Source organism: Cervus canadensis, chromosome 21 (assembly GCF_019320065.1).
Source record: "Cervus canadensis isolate Bull #8, Minnesota chromosome 21, ASM1932006v1, whole genome shotgun sequence".
In the NCBI taxonomy this organism is placed as follows: Eukaryota; Metazoa; Chordata; class Mammalia; order Artiodactyla; family Cervidae; genus Cervus; species Cervus canadensis.
This window is the reverse complement of record NC_057406.1, coordinates 58,987,438-59,006,970: the sequence shown is the minus strand read 5'-3', so window position 1 is coordinate 59,006,970 and position 19,533 is coordinate 58,987,438. Positions and strand designations below refer to the sequence as shown.

The 19,533-nt window shown below is 53.6% G+C and overlaps 1 protein-coding gene across 1 annotated transcript; it reads right to left on the bottom strand.

Moving 5' to 3' along the window:
- Nucleotides 1–1,185: 1,185 nt before the first annotated feature.
- On the bottom strand, nt 1,186–19,287 carry NCF4 (neutrophil cytosolic factor 4). Its single transcript, XM_043441316.1, has 10 exons — nt 19,091–19,287; nt 12,847–12,931; nt 12,298–12,451; nt 10,058–10,128; nt 6,991–7,118; nt 5,920–5,977; nt 5,147–5,245; nt 3,051–3,181; nt 2,719–2,784; nt 1,186–1,551 (listed from the first exon to the last, which is right to left on the bottom strand). The coding sequence occupies exons 1-10, from the start codon at nt 19,120–19,122 to the stop codon at nt 1,356–1,358; spliced, it is 1,020 nt and encodes a 339-aa protein (XP_043297251.1). The 5' UTR covers nt 19,123–19,287; the 3' UTR covers nt 1,186–1,355.
- Between the last annotated feature and the right edge of the window lie 246 nt (nt 19,288–19,533).

Below are 19,533 nucleotides of genomic sequence, written 5' to 3'. Positions count from 1 at the left end.
ATTCACTTTAGTTCATTCATTTTTATGATTTCATCCTTTATTTCTTTGAACACTTTAGCCATGCAGTTCAATAATCTTCAGACCCTGGGGGTCTAAAGCTATCATTTATATTCTCACTGCCTATTGTTACTCACAGAGATTCAGTGATCTTTGACTAGGAGATTTTGTTGAATTTTAATTAAGGTGGCTCCAGTCAGCCTAACTGGGAACACTTCACTCCAGAGGGGACTTTCTTCTGCTTAGAGGCAGGGATACCACTCTCTCAGAATCACCTCATCCTTTACCCCTAGGTCTTGATCTAGCACAAGAGCCCCTGGTCCAAGCTCTTTATGCACAGCCTCCCTGGGCCTCAGCATTCTAACAGTAGCACTGCCTCTGCATTCCAGAACAGCCTCCCAGAGGCTGTGGGTTCTGACCCCAGGTCTTATCATGGGATTTTTTTTTTTTCAGCAGGAGTGGGTAGTGGTATGGGAGGATCATTGGAGAGCCCACTGCTTCTTATTAGGCTCATGATTCTTCAAAGAGTGTGTGCTATCTAGGGTCTCATTGTGCTGCAGCAGTAGGGCCTCTCAACTTTGAATGGTTGGTTTTTAGTACTTTTTAAATCAGTTAAATGTTTGTTTCACAGAGAAGAGGGGTCTGCCAAGCTCCTCCTGAGGTCTTACTGAAGTTGATACTTATTGACATTTTGGCTACTTAGGAGAGAAAAGGCTTCAGCTCACAGAGGGAGATCCTGCCATTCTGCTTCTTCTTCCCCCCCAGAGGGGCCAGAGTCTGCCCTCCGTTCACCCCTTACTTACAATGAAGACCACCAACACGACGACTCGGGTCTCTGCCCTTCTGCAGAGAGCAGGAATAAGAGGGCAGAGGGAAGCCCCTGACCTTGGTCACACAGAGGGCTTGGTGTTGGCCTGACCCAGAGGGTACCAGGGAAAGATGGCTTCCATGAGGCAAGTGGTTACTCCTAGGAGAGGGTTTAAAAGGGAGTGACCAGAAGGGACAGGAGTGTCACTGGGTTTCCGCACACAAGAGGACAAGGTGAGGGAACAGGTGGCTGGATTAGAAGCTCAAAGCCAGGGCCCTCTTCTGTATATAAATGATCCCTCAGTGATACTCATGAATGGGTTTTTACTTCCTCTCCTCTCTTTCCTCCGAAGACATTCTCTTCCTCAGCCTGCCCCTTTAAGATGAAATGGTTTATTTAATTCAGAGACCAAATGTACACGCCAAGGTCAGCAGGTCTGTCCCACTCAGAACCAGGAAGTCTGTCCCACATGCCCAGCCTTTCTGGGTCCTAATCCCCTCGGAAGGCTCTTTGCCAGGAGTCCCCTCACTGCCCCAGGGACACCACCAGCTCAGGGGACCGTGTTGTAGACCTTGTAGTTGTCCTCCTGGGTGACGTGCAGCTTCCAGGGGAAGAGACGCTTCTGGGAGGGGAGGCCTCGGGCCCGCTTCACCATAAGCCTCACGTCCTCATCCGACAGCAGCCGAACCAGGTCCCCCTCAGCATCCTGGTAGTTGAGGGCGATGTCCTCCCTCTGGAACTCCCGCCTGGGTGGGAGAGATCAGGGTTCAGGAAAGGCCCAGCAGCCTCCAGGCCTAGGTGTGGGAGGAGGGAGAGGGGATGGGGGGAGATTTATGGCTAGGATCTAAGAATTGGAAGAGGTCAGAGCAGGACACCGGTTCCATCATCCGAGTGGTCCAATCTCCCATTGTACAGATGGGGAAACTGAGACCTCCGGGGGAAAATGGGACTTTCACAATAAATTCGTGGAACAGCTTGAAATGTCTTATGATGTGCTGAAGACTTAAGAACTGTCATGGGGAAGAGAGGTGGGTTTTATTGAGCACAGAATAGAGGAGGTAGAGGAGGATAAAGCCCCTGAGCCAGCCCTGCATGTGGCCACAAAGAACTCATGAAGGATTGGAAGTGTCTGGTCTGGGTGCAGGTAGACAGGTGAACAGCTATTCAAACTTTCCACAGGTAAATCTGACAAAATGGGTCAGAAGCTCTGACTTGTGAACACCTTGATCCCCAAACCTCACTTCTAGAAAATCATCCTAAGGAAATAATCAGACAAGACATCAAATAGGCGGATCACAGTAGTATAATAAAAAAGTGGAAGATAACTTAAATGCCAATAAAAGGAGATGGCTGCATTAGTTATGGTGCAGCCACAGAACAATGCTCTGTAACCAACTAAATAATAAAATTATGGGGAGTGGGGTGTGGGTGGGGTGTGAGCTGAAGAAATCTGAATGCACATCAGATAATGAGAGGAGTAAAATATGAGGTGATTTCACTTCTTTATACTTTCCCATGACTTCTGACATTCTTTTTTAAAAAATAATGAATAGATATTACTTTTACAGTCAGGAATATAACAATGTCATTTCCATTCTGTAAAGTAACTGTTCATAACTGGGTCTCGGGAGGTGGTGGTTCCCTGATGGAGGAGGGTCCAAGTCCAAGGTTTTGACTTAGAAAAACTTCAGCAAATCCAGGCCCATAAACCACAAGCCCCTTTACCTCTCTGCAGCCCCCCACTCATCTCTAATGTGGTGAGCTGATACCCACCCTGCAGGGCTGGGCTGTGGATGAAACAAGAAGGTGAAACAGATACAAAAGGCCCAGCCCTTGAATGTGCTGTGTTCCTCTCGCTATTCTCTCCGGCAGGGTGTCTGACGCCCCTCGACCCTCCCACCCTAGCCCCTCACCTCATGAGCTCCAGCAAGTCCTTGAAGAGTGGGGTGCTGCTGAGGTCCTCCTCCACCGCAATGTCCCTAAGGAGAGAGTGGGCAGGAGTTAGGAGGCAGCCGGCCAGGAAGGGGGCAAGGGAAGGAGGCTGGCCGGGTCACACTGGACCCTGAAGTCTTGTGATGGGGTATGGCTTATCCGGAGGATGGTGGGAGCCACTGCGGGCTTTCAAGTGTGTGTGTTTGGTCGGGGGACATGTGATATGGTTTGGGTCTTGGAGCCCAGAGGTGGGGTAGGGTTGGGGAGGGGCAGGGAGGCTGGACAGATCCCTCCCTCCCAGTGGGCCACCAACTTGATGGTGCTGATGGTGTCCTCGTAGTAGTAGCAGCGTAGCCAGTTGGTGGGGTCTTCCTCCTCTGGGAAGTCCTTGAGGATCTTCACAAAGGACACTGGGAAGATGCCTGTGGTTCCCCGGACAGTGCCCTGAGGGAAGAAAGAAGACACTGCCCTGTGGGTGCTGGGAGAGGCAGCAGGGCCATGTCTCGGGGTCCTGCCCGTTTATAATGATGGGGAAAGGCAGACAAGGTCTGGGTCCCTTTATGCAGAGGGAAGAGAAAAAGTGGGCAAGTCACCAAGCTGTTCACCCCAAGACATCCGTTTTTGACCAAGTCAAGACCTGCTTTCATCTCATTCATTTATTCAGTCACTCAGTCATTCGACTACTTCTTGAGTGCCAGCTAAGGGGTAGGCTCTGAGCACTCAGAAGGGATGGAAATCCATGCCCTCCCCCCTGGAGCTTCCACTGTGCTCCAGACAAGGCCCAGATAAACAGGAGAACTTTACGGGCAGTCATATGGTGGTAGGTGTCAGGAGGAAAACAGGATAGCGGGGGGAGAGGGTTAGAGGCGGGGCCCATTCATTCATTCATTCATCCATGGACACCGCCTGCTCTAGACCAAACAACCAGAAATCTCCCTCCAGCTGGGCCTCTCTCCTAAACTCCAGCCAAGACCTAGCCATCACTAGGGCCTGGGTGTGTGGCATCAGGTGCTGTCACCTGTTCTCTTAATCTTCATAACCCTATGGAAGACAGACTGTTCCAGCCCCTTTTACAGACATATAAACTGAGGCTGAGGTAGTACTCGTGCTCCTTCCCTAACCCTCCCATCCATCTGAAGCCAGAAGTCAGCTAGCATACTGACCCAGAACCTTCTAGAAAACAAGAAGTCGACAAACATTTCCTGTTTCTGGAGAATGACCCAGCAATATCCTTCCGCTGTCAGAGCTCATGAGTACCTGAGACAGAGCTGTGGGACTGAGGTAAAAATCAAACCAAGTTGTGAGCTGAACAGTTGGTTCACACTCCTCTCCAGCCCCTGGGCGCCAGGGGCCCTCCCCTTCCCTCAATGGTCCCCGGACCCCTGGCGGCTGGCCCTGCCTCAGGACCTGTCCCATAAGCTCCTTCACACACCGCTTCAGGAGCCCCGAGAAAAGGGACTCTTTCATAACAAGAGGACTTAATCCGAAAGGCTGCACGGAGGCCAGGACTTCCCACTCGGAGATACCCCCTCCATCTCCAGGCGTGCTCTGAGCCTCTGTGAGGACCATGCTTGCTGCTGGCGGGGATCCAGCATGGCCAAGATGCCAACACCCAGGCCCTACATGGGGCAGGCCCCGAACAGCTGCGTCTCCTTCAACCCTTCCCAGAAACCTATGAAGAAACGGCCAGGGTTATCTCCATTTACGGGATAGGAAACCACAGGGTTGAGTAAGTTTCCCAAAGTCACACAGCTAGTTAAAAACAGCTAGGATGTGACGTCAGACGCTGGAGTTCAAGTGAGTCTCCCTCCTCACTTTCACTCACTCTGCGCGGTGAGTAACTTTACCCGATTACAAACAGCACGTCTCCACTGGGTGTGATTCTACCTTCTGGGGGCCAGAGGTCTGGGGACACACTTGATTGTTGCAGCTAGAAGGGTGCTCCTGGCATCTAGCAGATGGATGCCAAGGTCACCGCTAAATACCCCACGGTGCACAGGGCATCTCCCAGCAGAGAACTGCCTGCTCCCAAATGTCAGATTGAACAGGCCGAGAGATCCTGTTACAGAACAAGAAATGAAACTCAGAGGGTTAACTGACTGTCTAATGTGACCACTGATGGGGTCAGAGGCAAGTGTAGGTGCCAGAATCTTCTGCTCCAGTCACATACACAATATTTCCTCAGGCTTCCCCAATCTACCTGCCCAGATCTCCAGGACCACCTTTGGACAGCATCTTTTCCCTGGGGCCTTCTCAGATCCCTCCTCTTTCTCTGATCCCTCACAGAATCAAAGCGACTTCACCTCCAACTTACCTGCAACCTCACTTCCTCCTCACCTTCAGTCTCACCTCCATGCTCACCTCCAAGCTCACCTCCAACAAAATCTCCATGCTCACCTCCAAACTTACCTCCAGCCAGTCTTTATTGATCCGACTGAGAAGGAAGATCACATCTCCAACTTTGAAATTCAGCTCATGTTTGCTATTCCCAGTGAAGTCAAACAGGGCCTGGGAGAAGAATATGGTAAGGAAGGAGGGAAGAAATATTCACCAAGTTCCTACTGCAGTGCTTACATACTCCAGTGTCCCATTTAACAGATGAGGAGCCTGAGGCTCGGGGAAGATGAGTGACTTTCTGATGCCCCACTCTATTTGTTAGGGAGAAGCCAGGAGTAGAACCCAGGTCTCTCTGACTCCAGAGCAGGTGCTCTTTCCAAGCCTGAGGGCATGAGCAAGAGAGGGAAGGGTTCAAACTCCCCGGACTGGGTAACTTCCCCATCCCCCAGGCCTCGCTGGGGACTCCTGTGCCCCCATAATCCCCAGGGCATTGACCACATTGGTTTTGAAATGCCCATTTTTAAGAGTGTGTCCCTGGGGAGCTGTGAACCCCTTGAGGACAGGGCCTGGTCTAAGTCACCTCTGAAGCTTTGGTACCCAGGGCGGGACTGAGCTTGCTGAATGAATGCTGGCTGGCTGGAGTACCCTCCGCCTCGGTGCGCTCACCACAGGCCCTGCCCCAATGGCTGGGAGTTCTCAGGTGTCTGAGGCTGGGGCTGTGGGCCCTCCCCTCCCCCCGCCCGGTACCCAACCCCCACCCTAGGCACACAGCGGGCACCAGCAGAGCGAGCTTAGGGGCTGGAGGTGGAGCCAGGCTGCTGCCCAGTGGTGAGGCGGAAGGGTACCTCCGCTCGTGGAGCCGCCATGCGGTCAATGCCAGCAGCTTGCGGGGACTCGCTCTTTCTGTGGAGAGAGAAGAGGGGCTTGTCATCCCTCCTGCTCCTGTGCCTGCTTCTGTGAGGAGTTAAAGATGCAGCTACAACTGCTCCTCTGTGCCAGCACACTACCCCCAGCTCTCATCGCCCTGGAGGAGGGGCTGCACCCCCCTCTGTGGACCGGAAAGCAGAGGCTCAGATAAACATTTGCTGAGGGCCGTAGCTTGCCAACTCTTTCCCGTTACTCCCCTCACTCATCCCCTAATCTTCTGGCTGAGGAAATGGGCTTCAGAAAGTGCTGAGCTCCACTCCAGGACCCAGGGCTGCTGTGAGGCACAGCTGGAATTCAGGCCACACCTGCCTGGGTGCCTGCGGGAAATGGAGAGGACACTTGGAGATGCTGGCTGGAACAGAGGGAGGATCTGGATGGGCAGGCGGGGCTCAGGAGCCTTGTCCTGGGATTCTTAGCAGCAGCAGCTCTATTTCATCGGCTTGAATTTTTAGTCCCCCTCATCCCCCCTGCTTAGAAGGGGCCGGAGGGAGCTGTGGGCCGCTTAGAATAAGGGAGTGGGCAGCAGCGCCCCCTGGTGGCCACTGTGATACACCAGTAGCCACAGCCGGCTCCATGGAACTAAAACTAACCAGGGACAAGGTGTCCCAGGCGATGATGGAAGAATGTTTGCAGACAGAACCATTCCTCCTCCCTTCCCCACTCTGCCCGCCCCAAGCACCCTAAGCCCTTGGGCCATCGCCAGTTGTTGCCATGGCAACAAGATCTTCCCATCACAGCCCCTGTCCTCTGGTCCTTCGTGTCATACATCAAAACACACCCACTTTCTGTCCGTCCAGGCCCTACGCTTGATTTTCCAAGCTTACCTAACGACTCAAACCACCCTGGAAGGCTCAGACAAGAGACCCAGTTTCTTTCCCTTGCCTTCTTTCACGGGAGAAACTGCCTTCGCGGCAGGGGCCTCCAGGACAGCCCACCCAGTCAGCAGCAGGTGGCCCAGGGCCGTTGGGAGCCCAGGGTCCATCACTTACACTCTCCGGGTGCGCGGGCGGAGCCGCCGGAGCGCCTGAGGCACCTGCTCGGCGTCGTAGGACGACTGGTAGAAGAAAATGCGAACGTCCTCGTCCATCAGCACGCAGATGGGCAGGCTGAGGAGGTTCTGCATTTGAGGAGGAGGCAGGACAGGTCGGGGGTCAGCAGTCTTGGCATCCCAGCCCCGTCGCTCCATCCCCAACCCCCCTACACACTATTCCCCGGCCATTAATGCATTCTCTGTGTGATAAAGAAACAAGATATATTTTTGAAATTTCAACAGGGTGAATGAAACATGTCACAAGATCTACCCCCAGGTTCAAGGTCAGGAGGGACCACCTAACTTGAGAAGAACTCGTCTGGAAAAGACCCAAAGGCCTCCAGACACAACAGATGACCTGATGTGGTGACTACCCAGCCGCTGCACTGTTTGCCACACCGTGTGACCTCACTCCCTCTCACAATAACCTGGGAGAGCGGGTCAGAGGGGTGAGAGGAACTGCCCAGGGCCACACAGCCTAGTGAGCCACAGAGCTAGTCACCCAGAGCCATCTGTCACCAAAGCTCATCCCTTAGGTCAGAATGAGACAGTGGTGGGGGAAGTACCTGCCAGATAAACCATATTAACAACACTTGGTGGTATTACCGCCTAAATGGTGCTTCCTGATTCTGTATGTCATATTATAGGATCAGAGTGGGAAAGCGCCCAGGTCAGGGGGGCGGGCAGAGCTAGGAAGTGGTAGGGTTGAGACTGATTATCTGATGCTGGTTGCAACACCCACCATGATGCAATGACCCTCAAGCTGCGAAGGTGCAGAGCACCCAGAACCTGGCAGGGTCATCCCTCTAAGCTGCCCACTGCACAGGTCCCCAGGAGCACTGCGATTGGCTTTGGGTGCTCCAGCTCCAGAGGCATCCAGAGCCCGCCCCCCCCCCCCCCAGAAAACCCCATGGGGACAGCAGGATGGGGGGAGGCTGGGAACTCCATCCCAGAGGAATTGCAAACTCAGAGCCTAGAAAAGGCATGGTTGTTCTATGGGAAGGATGGGAGAGGGCTGCCCAGAGATGAGCTCAAGGGCACAGACAGAGCCAGGCTGTGCCTGGGACAGAATCTGCCGCTCATCCAGGTGACCTTGGGCAAGGATGCCTCTGTGTGTTCATTAATACAATGCAGGTGAGGATACCTCCCTTGTAGGACTGTGGAAGGACTAAATAAGTGAATTCGTGCAAAACACTTAGAATAGGCATCTAGCAGGGGCCCCATCCAAGCTCAATGTCATCATTGTTGCTATTACTTTTATTCCAACACAGTACAGTGGATAAGAGCAAAATTCTGGAGTCCCAGAGATATGTGTTCACCCCCATCCTACTTACTAAATGCTCTGTGACACCAAGGGAGTGACTCTACCTCTATGTGCCTCCATTTCCTCACTTTAAAATAGGAATAAGAGTACTGAGCTCACAGGTTATTGAGAGAATTAAACAAGCCAGTTATCCAACAAATGCATGGATATATCAAGAGCCTCCTCGTTGTGCTCCACCTGGTTCCAGGCAATTGTCGTTATCACATGAACCCTATTCTTAATGAGGACAGAGGTAAGACCAGTGAGTAGAAGTCACAGGAAGCCGGGCTTTTCTAATAGCTGTCCAACAATGGATGAGCAGCCTGGGTCAGGGAGAATGGTAATGAGCTCCCCATCTCTGAATGTTCCAAGCCCAGGGTGGGGTTACCATAGCACTGATTGACCTCTTGGCTGCAAGGAACCCACTCAGACACAGACAGGTAGAGATGAAATCCTCCAGGCTGCTGGTTGCCAAGACCAGGTGAAGAGTGAAGAGCTCCAGCTCCAAACCCCTCCTCCCTCTGGCTCCTTCCAGCCCTGCTGGAGGAGACTGCAGGAGAATGCAGGAGCCAGCCCCCCTGAAGAAGCAGCTGTCACAGCGCCCCCTGGAGGGGAGACGCTGCCAGTGCTGGAGCCCAGGTGCCTCCCTACCCTACCTGTTCTCCACCCAGAGCCTGGGATTCCTGCAGCCGCTGGGGAGGGCAAGCCAGCCTCCTGCTCCCTTCCCCTTCCCCCTCCGCACTCCTCCTGCCTCCTCACTCCATTAGGGGTCATGCTGTCTCACATTCTGGAAGTAGGTTCACAGTTTACAAAGCACTTTTCTGTCCTTTTCTCAACATCAGTCCCCCTCCCGTGAAACCAGAAAGCTGGGGGCAAGAAAACCGAGGCCTAGACAGGATGAGCAATTAACCCTAAATCACCCAGGGAATGACAGAGCAAAGGCCAAAGAGACTCCTAGCTCAGTGCTCTTTTCCCATAAGAGTAGGAGAGGAAGTGGTGATCTCACTGTCTCTGAGGATGCCTCTTGGCTCTGAAGAGGGCTGCCTTCTCCAGTTTCCTAAGGTTGCCATCAAGACATGTCTTGCATACCTCTAGTGACGGGGTGCTCACTACCCCAGGAACACTATCCGTTTCTTGCACAGCTTTAACTGGTGTAAGGTTTTCCTAACCAGCCTTGTGTCAGTCTGTAAGATGCCCCTTCCTCTGTGCTCCCATCTCCTGAGGATGCAGACAGTTTACAGGTTGGGGAATACATAAGGGCATCCGTCCAAGGCCCATGGATGCCACTAAAATCCAGCCTGTGTCCTGTTCATATGCAGGTGCTCTGTGAGAAAGCTGGGGCCCTGGTCTGCCATGCCCCTGTTATATAGCCTGTTCTTCATGGTTTCATGACTCATCTGTCTGTATTCCCATGGGACAGTGGGGACCTTGGGGAAGGCATTGGATCTTACTCTCCTCTGTACCAGGAGGCTCAGCACAGCCATTAGTCAGTTGAAGCTGTGGCTTCCTGAGTCCTCAACTGCTCCTGCCCCATCCCCCAGAACCCTGAGAACATGTCCTGTTTCTCTCCCCAGGTCTGGCCTTTGAGGATGGAAGATGAGGGCCATCAGAGCAGGAGAGCCAGCCCCAGTTCCCAAAGCCACTCTCAGGGACGGCACCTGGGCCTCTCCCGCGCTCAGCACCCTGTGCCCTCCAGGAGCCACGTGGCCTAGCCCCGCCTTACCTTCATGTAGGCGTTGAGGGCAGGTATTCGCATCTCGGCGATCTCCTGTTTCACACCCACGTAGACTTTGGCTGAGGAAACACAAAGAGCTGTCCTGGGAATCTGGCCCAAGAGCATTGTCTCTGGGCCCGGAGCTGCCCACTGGAGGCAGGAACCCTTCCCACTAGCGCAGCGCTCCTCCCGCTCATCGGCCCACGGCACTCTGGGGGCCGCCATCCAATGTGCATTCTCTGTTGTACTATCATCAGCTGATTCTTTTCTTGTTTTAACTGTTTATCTATTGCTTACACACACACACACACACACATGATTCTTAGAAAGAGAACAGGATCTTTGCTTTGCTCACAACTACAGTCTCATCACCTAGAACAGTGGTCCTCAAGTCTGGCTGTGCATTCATGTCGCTCAAGGAGTGTGTAAAATCTCATTGCGTAGGACTCACCCCAGAAGAATTTAAATCAGAATCTCTGGGGGTGGAACACGGGCATCAAGAATCTTTTAACCTCAAGGTACTTCCAATATGCCACCCAGGTTAAGAGCCATGGTGTAGAATAAGGGCCAAACCAGTAAATATTTGAGGAGTGGATGGGTGAATCCTTCCTTGAAAGCAAGACAGGGTGTTTGTGTGGAACGGGAAATTGATGATGCTGATCAAAGACAAATGTCCTCTTTGGGAATTTCAGGGGGCTCTGAATCACCCACTCAGAGAGCCCTCCAGAAGGCAAATGTGAGATAGGTCTGGCTCCTGCTGGTCACTGCCCATGAGGCACACTGGTGTCTGGGAGTGGCAGGAGAGTAACATCTGAGGCCTGGGGTAGTGAGAAACTGGGGGATTAGTAGCAAGTAAAGGGCAACTAAAGTCATAGGCATGCAGGTCAAATGCCTGTGCGGGGCGCCGGAGAGGAGGAAGGGAGGGGAGTGAGAAGACAAAAGTGAGGACGATGGGTGCCCACCTTCCCAGGAGCACCAGAGGGGGCGACTCTGTAAGGAGATGGAGGAGTCATGGGAGATAGGAAGGGAATTGGGAGAGGCTGGCACCACAGAAGTTTGGAGAGAGCATCCCACAGGAAGAAGTGGGATGAGGAAGATGAGGCCTGAGTTGTACCCATGGATTAGGTCATGGGCCACTGTCCCCAGAGGAACTCACAGAGCAGGAAGAGCTGAAACCCAGCTGGTGGGTTGAGCAGAGGATGGAAGATGAGAAAGTCAGACAGTAAGTCAAGATTTATCGTGGAAGGAAGGCAAGATCTTTGAGGGCCCTTGGGGCTCACGGAGGCTTCTGGTCAGAATGCTCACTTAGGATACATTTTTGCTTAAAGATGAAAGAGAACCAAGCCCGCCCGTGGTGAAGCTTCGCAGACAGTAAGTAGATGAAGGAGAAGGTGAATCTACAGGGGCCGCGAGAGACAAGCGATCAGGGAGGACGCCTCCTCCCTGCCACCCAGAGATGGGGAAGGGGTGGGGTGAGGAAATGCGTGCGTTTCCTCCCTGGGGCTGGGTGCTGGCTGGGAAACTTGGGCACTGGCTGAGGCAGACAGGAACCCCAGCTGGAGGCAGGGTTTGGAGCTTGAAGAAGGGAAGATCAGAGAGGATTTTGCTGTCTGGGGAAAGGGTGCTTGGATACAGCCTGTGGGGTGTGGCAGGCACAGCCAAGACCACCCCATGACCCCTACACCCCACTCCGTCAGGGTTCTCTCCTGCTGGGCTCGCGAAGGCTGGCCTTGAGAAGCCGAGAGGTTTGCACCTTTCCAAGGTGCATGTCAGGACCGAGTAGGGGTGGAAGGCCAGGAGGCAGGGGGTGAGAGGCCCGTCCAAAAGCAGCAATGGGTGCACCCCCCACAGTGTCCCAGCCGAGCAGGGAAGGAGGCGCACCCATGGGGTACTGAGGAGTCACAGGGCTGTAAGATGAGTCTGTGTTTACCATGGGGAACACAGGGATTCCTGCTTCCAGGAGGAGAAGCCGGAGCTGATGCGCTCAAACCTGGTGGTGGCTGGCTAAAGCAGGGCGGCTGTGAAGGTCACAGAGCACAGGTGGTCAAGGGTTCAGAGGTCAAGGGTTCCGAGGCCGGAGAGCTAGAGGCGGCAGCCTGTGACTGGCAGGAGGGGGCCATGGATTAAACAAACAGTTTTCACTAAAATAGAACGGTTTAGCTAAAACAGAAGCACTGAACAGCACCCACAGAGCTGGGAGGAGAGGCCAGCAGGCGGGCTCTGACCTGGGGCAGCCAGCCGCGGCTTACCTGGGAGCGTGGGGAGGATACAGGTGAAGGGGCTGGTCTTGCTCTCTGGCCCGAAGCGCTCCTCCAGCTTGCTCTGTAAGGCGTAGAACTGGCGGTAGCGGCGGTAGATGAGGTACTTGGACCCCCCTTTCGTCTTCACCTCAATGACAAAAACCTAAGGAAGACATAGGCCACAGACTGAGCCAGCAAGCCAGGGACTGGGGCTTTGCAGATCAGGGGTTTGGGGGAAGCCTCACAGGCCAGAGGGAGAGGAGGGTGGAGGTCCAGAGGTCCTAGGGTTAGATCAGAATTTCTCGACCTCAGTATCACTTTGGGGGCAAGGTATTTCCCTGTCGTGGGCACTGCATGACATGAACCAGAATCCCTGGATGCCACGCAGTAGATGCCCCACCCAGGGTTGTGGTCATTAAAACTGTCTCCAGATATTTACTGCAAAGTGTCCCCTGGAGGGTAGAATGGCTCTGGTGAGAACCACCAGGATAGAACTTAGGAGAGGAGAGCATTGGAGGCTCAAAGGTCAGAGGGTGAGGGTGCAGGGGTCTCTCTTACAAAGTGGCTGGTGAAGCCTCTCTTCTCCTCAATGTCAGCGATGTTGGCTGAGATGGCAATGTCATCAGGAAGCTGCTCGAAGTCGCTAAGGGAGGTGGGAGGAGAAGAAATGCTGGTCATCATCCTGAAGTGTTGAGGGGCTGGTACGTGCAAGGCCCTGTGCCAAGGGAACCCATGTACCTGGCGTTCTCCGTTCAACACCCCTCACATGCCAGGCTGTGACACAGACCAGGCGTCTGGAGTCGGAGCCACATGTCAACAACCATACTGGAATCTAGCAAATCGCTTTGGGGCTGCGTTATTCATTCAGGAACAGAGCATCAAGCACCGCTGCCTATCAGATCCTGTTCTAGGCACTGGGTCACATTCTTCCCAGAGAGGACGGCTCATTATACTCAGGTTGAGAAAATCCTTACAGAGGAGCTGACATTTGAGCCAGGTCTAGAAGGAGGCATAGGCGTCCACACGGTAGGACCAGGGCAGGGGAACGCCTGCCCTCCTTCCTGGCAGAGGGAATGCACGGGCTAAGGCTCTAAGGACAAGCCTACTATGGTTGGAGTCTGGTGGGATCAGAGTCTGAACAAGCAGATGAGGCCAGGTTGAGGAAGGTCTCCAGCGCAGAGCTGAGGAATTTAACAAGCAACAGAGAGCCATGGATGGCTTCAGAAGAGAGTGAAAACACTACAGGGCTCTGGCTATAGGAGGCCAACTCGGGCAGCTGCGTGGAGAGAAAAAGGAGGGCAGAGACTGGGGCACAGAGCACCACTGGGAGGCCCTGAAGTGGTCCAGCTGAGAGATGAGGGGGGCCTGAGCCAGACAGCAGGGACAAGAAGAGAGGACAGACACGAGGGATACCTCGGCAGACACTGTTCCATTTTCGTGCCCCCAGTTTCTTCCTAGCTAATCAAGCTCCAGTTCTTTCCACGGTGACAAAGCCTAGCCCCAAGGTGATAGATCACAGTTGGCCTGAGCCAAACATAATAATCCCATTGCTGTTTCCCAGACCCACTTGCAGCCACATGCAGCTAGGAGCAGCCATGTGACCTGTTCTGGCCACTGAGACTAAGAGGAAATCTGCTGTAGGAGCCTCTGGGAGAGGGTTTGCTTCAACATCCAGAGAGATGGACAAAGCTAGTCGGGTCTCCTCCTCTTTCCCCAACTGCCTGCCTGGAAAGCAGATGTGACATCTGGACTTGCAGCAGCCACTTTGCATTCATGAGGCAAAAACGTGAGAACAATCACGTTTTTGAGAAACAAGTCCCAGAAATCTCTGGGATTCTGGTCCTGAAGTCACTGAACAGCAGAACCAGCTGTGGCCTACCTCTGAACTTCTCATTATATGAAAGCATAAACCTCTGTTTGTTTCAGCCACTTATCAGTTCCTCTGTTCTCTGCAGCCTTCTGCATGTCCAACAGATACACTGCTAATTTGTGAGTCATTCCAGGGTTATGACCAGCAGGGTTTGGGGACTGTTAGAATATAGAGGTGAAAGAAAGGGCAGCGTCAAGAGTGACTCCCACATATTACCCGTATTGTGACCAGGATGGGTGGAAGGGGAGGAGGGTTGATGGACTCATTTTGGGACGTGCTAATCTGAGAGGCCCCTGGGGCACCCAGGTCATGGTCCTGCAAAAGCTGGTGTCTGGCAGGGAGTGGAGTTGAAGGGGGTCCCAGCTGGAGTGGGAGTGGTAAGAACCTTCTGCCCTGTGACTAGTGGTTAAAATCCCCAGGGAAGAGCAATCAGTGAGCAGAGGAGGAGACTGAGAGGGATGGATGGAGGAAGAGAAAACGGAACACCAAGGCGAGGGAGGAGGAGCAGCTAAGGGTCACCCAGTCCAGCTGCTTGTGGACAGATGAGGAAATTAGAAGCCATCAGCAACCGTGTTCCTGTTGCGGCAGTTGGGAAACAGGGTGGGAGTGGGGGGGCAGGGCTGCCTGAACCTCAGAGCCAGCAGGGACCAGTCCCAGCCCCTGCTGGGCCCCACGTGACCTGGACTGCTGGGATCTAACTCCGGACTCTGGAGGCTGGCACAAGAGGTCACTCAGGCTGGCAGTGGGCATGCACAGGAAATCCCCACCGCTCCCAGGCTAGCAGCCTCCCCCACTCACTTTCCACACAGGGTCCTGTAGTAACACCCTTGTGAGAAGCTTCCGCCTCCCCTTTCTCCCCGGAGACGGTGAATTTCCTGACTATTTCACCTGCAGTAGGAGGCCGGTGGGGCAGGAAGGAACCAGAGAGGCAGCAACCTGCCCTTTGCAGGGAAACAGGTAATGGTAACTATAGCTGATGATGCCCTAAGTGCACGGAGCACCGGCGCCCTCCTAAGACAGTGTAACCTTTTTCCAGGCTGAGGCACAGAGGTTAAGGAACTTGTCCCAAAAAAGTGAAAAAAAAAAAACAAAAAAACTGGGATTTGGCTCCAGAATTTTGTTCCCAGTCACTGCTACACTGGCCCTGGTGTGTTAAACTCAGGTAAATGCCAGCCCCTCACAGCATCAGTCTCCCATCTGAAATAATAACAACAGTAATAATATTGTCAGCAGCTACTGTAGCTCAGACACTGTCCTAAGAATTCTAGGATGTGGCCTCTGCCTTCCTGGGTTTCATGGTTGATTGGAGGAGCTGGACAAATAATTACATAATTTCAGTGATCATAGAAGCTGTGAAGGAAAAGCCCACAATGTTTCAAGCTGCAGCAGGAGCCCAGCCATTACTATCCTCCCTTGAAGAATCAGTAGTGCAGCAGGCAAGAAAGCTCGGCAAGCTGACACTTCTAAGATGGGGGTGACGTTTTTCAGAGAGAGAAGCAAGGATGCTGTACCTGCAAGGAGGACAAGGTGTGCTCAGACTGAGGGTGATCAGGGAGGGCTTCCCAGAAGAAGAGGCACCAGGTAAAGAGGAGTCGACCCAGGACAACAGGCAAGAGAAAGAGTGAGTGCAGAGACCTCAACTGTGCAAGAAGGGGCAAGTTACAAGGGACGAGGCCAGGGAGACCAGCAGCGCCTGCTCACGAAGGGCACTTGTGCCCCGCCTGGGGGTGGTAGGGCGAGGAAGGGGTTATGTTGGGAGACCTGTGTGTCACAGAGGGGAGGGCACAGGTGAAAGATGAAGACCTGAACTCCTGCTCTGACACTGCAAGGTCAGCAGACTTGGGAAGACTCCTCTCTGAGCTCTGACCCCTCCACCACTCTGAGACGGGGCCCATGGAAGTATTTACATCCCAGGAGGGTTTGGAGGTCACATCTGTAACAAGCACAGCTGGAGAAGCCCCACAAAAGCACGGACCCTGCTCACTGCTGTATCCCCAGTGCCCGGAACAGCAATGGCACATAGTAGGTGCTCAGGGAGATGCAAGCCCACTCCCTGTGTCTGTTTCACAGCAAGTCCACTGTGGGCTGACAGTGTGGCTCAGCCATAAAGAATTCACCTGCAGTGTAGGAGACTTGAAGGAGGCAAGGGAGACGTGGGTTAGATCCCTGGGTTGGGAAGATCCCCTGGAGGAGGAAATGGCAACCTACTCCAGTATTCTTGCCTGACATCCCACGGACAGAGGAGCCTGACGGACTACAGTCCCTGGGGTTGCAAAGAGTCGGACACGACTTAGCGACAAAGCCACCACTGTGGGCCGCGTGGGAACAGCCTGGCTGCCTGAAGGGCAGGGCCAGGGAGCTGAACCAAGAAGGTGTTGTGCTGGGCAAAGGCAAGGGTGCAAAAAAATGGGCAGCAAGTCCCCCTAGAAGAGTTGCCCCCTGAAGACCTCACCCAGAACGCCTCTGAACGGAAGCCCACTTAGGGCCCATAGATTGATACTGCTCATGAAAAATCTATTTGGGAGGCCTGGACAGGAGGGGCTGGGTGACGGGTGGAAAGACCCTAGAGCAGCAGCTAATTCAGGATTCCTGCCTCCTACACACAGTAGGTGCTCAAAACATGCTTGTGGGAAGTGCACTCAAGGCCCTCACAGCAGTCCTTTCCACTTTCAGGTGTCTCAGGACTTAGAAAGTCCTGCTACCTGAAATCTGCTGCCCTCCCACTACATCCTCCACTTCGGTCTCAGGCATCCAGACCTCACTTTCAAAGAGGCTTCCAGGTGCGGGGAGACAGAGACCCCAGACCCGGCTCTACAGCCCCATGAAAGAGGGGGGAAGGGACCTTTCCTCCCTAGACGGGCAAGCACAGCTCCCAGGAGACCAGGACTGGGAGGCAGGGTTCCGCTCTGGGCATCATCTCTCTGACCCACGTGCCCTGAGAAACAGGAGGTGCCACCAGCCTCAAACAGCAGCGATTTCCTGGGTGCAGGTTCACATGCCAGGCCCAGTCTCCACTGAGGACTTGGGGGCTGGAGGAGCTGGAATCTGTGGGGGGACCTGAGGACATGGGGCTTGGCTCCTGCCTTCCTGAACCTCACCCCAGTCCCCAGCACCCCCCTCTGTGGCTCTTGAAGACCATTCTTCTTCTTTTTTTGGCTGCACTGTGCAGCATGTGGGATCTTAGCTCTCTGAGCAGAGATCAAACCCATACCCCCTACAGTGGAAGTGCAGAGTCTTAAGCACTGAACTTCCAGGAAAATCCCTGGAAGGGCATTCCTGAATCACCCTCCAAGCATTTGCATTTGATACCCCTCCTGCAACACACACACACACGTGTGTATGTTTGTGCATGCACGTACCTTCCTTCTGATATTTGACATTCAGGAATTCCATCCCAGCTCCCACTTCTAGCCGCCAAGTCCACTAGGGGCCCTCTGCTGCCCACTTCGGCCAGACCAGCCTGACCCATCCCCGGTGACCCTCTGAGCCACTTCCATGCTTTTAACACACTCTTTCTGATGTCATCTGCAGCTCTGATCCAGAAAGGCAGGAGCCAAGCCCTATGTCCTCAGATCCCCCCACAGCTCGGAGCACAGGCCGGCCTACTGAGGAAACTCAGAGAATGTCTCCTGAGTAATGAGGCGAGGCCCTGGCAAGGCTATGCTGGGAGCCCCAGCCTTGCCACTCCATGTGACCCTGAGTGAATATTTTATTCTCCTTGGAGCTCAGTTTTCTCATCCATACAATGACAAGATTGGACCAGAATAATCTAAAGACACTTTCCAGCTCAAAGATCCATCCATCAGTCTGTTATTCATTCATTCACTCACTCACTCAGCAGCATTTACTAAGCACTTAGTACTGGCCTTGTTCAAATCCTGGGATATTTGCTGTTCAGTTGCTAAGTCATATCGACTCTTTGCGAACCCATGTACTGCAGCACACCAGGCTTCCCTGTCCTCCACTATCTCCCAGAGTTTGCTCAAGTTCATGTCCATTGAGTTGGTGATGCTATCAAACCATCTCATCCTCTGCCACTCCTTTCTTCTTCTGCCCTTAATCTTTCCCAGCATCAGGAGCTTTTCCAATCAGTTGGCTCTTCGCATCAGATGCCCAAAGTAGTGGATTCAGCTTCAGCATCAGTCCTTCCAGTGAACATTCAAGGTTGATTTCCTCTAGGATTGACTGTTTTGATCTCCTTGCTGTCCAAGGGACTCCCAAGAGTCTTCTCAGCACCACAATGAAAAAGCATCAATTCTTTGGCACTCAGCACTTTTTATGGTCCAACTCTTACATCTGTACATGACTACTGGAAAAACCATAGCTTTGACTAGATGGACCTGGGATATAGCAATGATCAAAAGAGATAAATACCCTATGGAACTTCCTTCTAACTGCAGAGCCAGTGACAAAGAAAACAGATGGGTGTGTATAGACTATTATGCCAGAGAAGTAGGGACTACACAAAAGAAGGAAACAGGGCAAGTGTTCAGAGGGGGCTGTTAAGGAAGATTTCTCGGAGGAGTTGACATTTGAGCCAAGCCCTGGAAAAGAGCCAGATTCTGTGCCTCCATCTGAACAGAAGATGAAAAGCCATTACTGAACAGTGTGGAGTACCGAGGCCCAGCCTGGGCCCCAGACACCTGAGTTCCCATCCAGACTCCACCACCCACCCCTGCGTGACGCTGGGAAAGTCACTCCCCCTCTCTGAGCCTCAGTATCTTCATCCGTGCCTGAAGGAAGTGAGCCACGACTAGGAGTTTCCTTTAAAAAGTTCTCAGAGTCTGTATTTCTGAGTATTTGGGGTCTGACTCAACTCCAACCTCTCAACTTTTGACATTGGTAAGCGGCTGCAGGAAGGTGGGCCTCTGCCCTGCAAGGCCTGCCTGGAACAGCGAGGAGGCCCCGGGTGGGCAGCGCCCCTGCACTCACCTTTCAGCCCGAAGCTGCTGCGCCCTGGCCATGGCTGTTAGTCCGGGGGAGGGGTGGCGGAGGGTCTCACGGCTGGGCCCAGGCCCAGATCACCTCTCACTTCCCTCGAGCTCCCCTGTGTCTCGGCTGTGGTCCCAGGAGTCCCCAGAGCTGCCTCTGGGGAGGCCCCAGCCAAGCTTCTCTCAGCTCTAGAAGAGGCTCCTCCTCCAGGCCCTCTGGGGCTGGCCTGTGGCCCACACTTCCTCTTCCCCACCTTGCAGCTGTACCACAACTGGGGAAGTACACACTCTCTGACGCTGGGTGTGTGGGGTACACTGATTTGGGGGGGCATTGGGGACTTTCTCGATGTCAGTTCTCGGTGCCAGATCTTGGCTGGGCATCAGAAACCTGTTCACCAGAGACTGGGCCTCAGTGCTGACTCAGCCACCAGGGGGGCTTACATC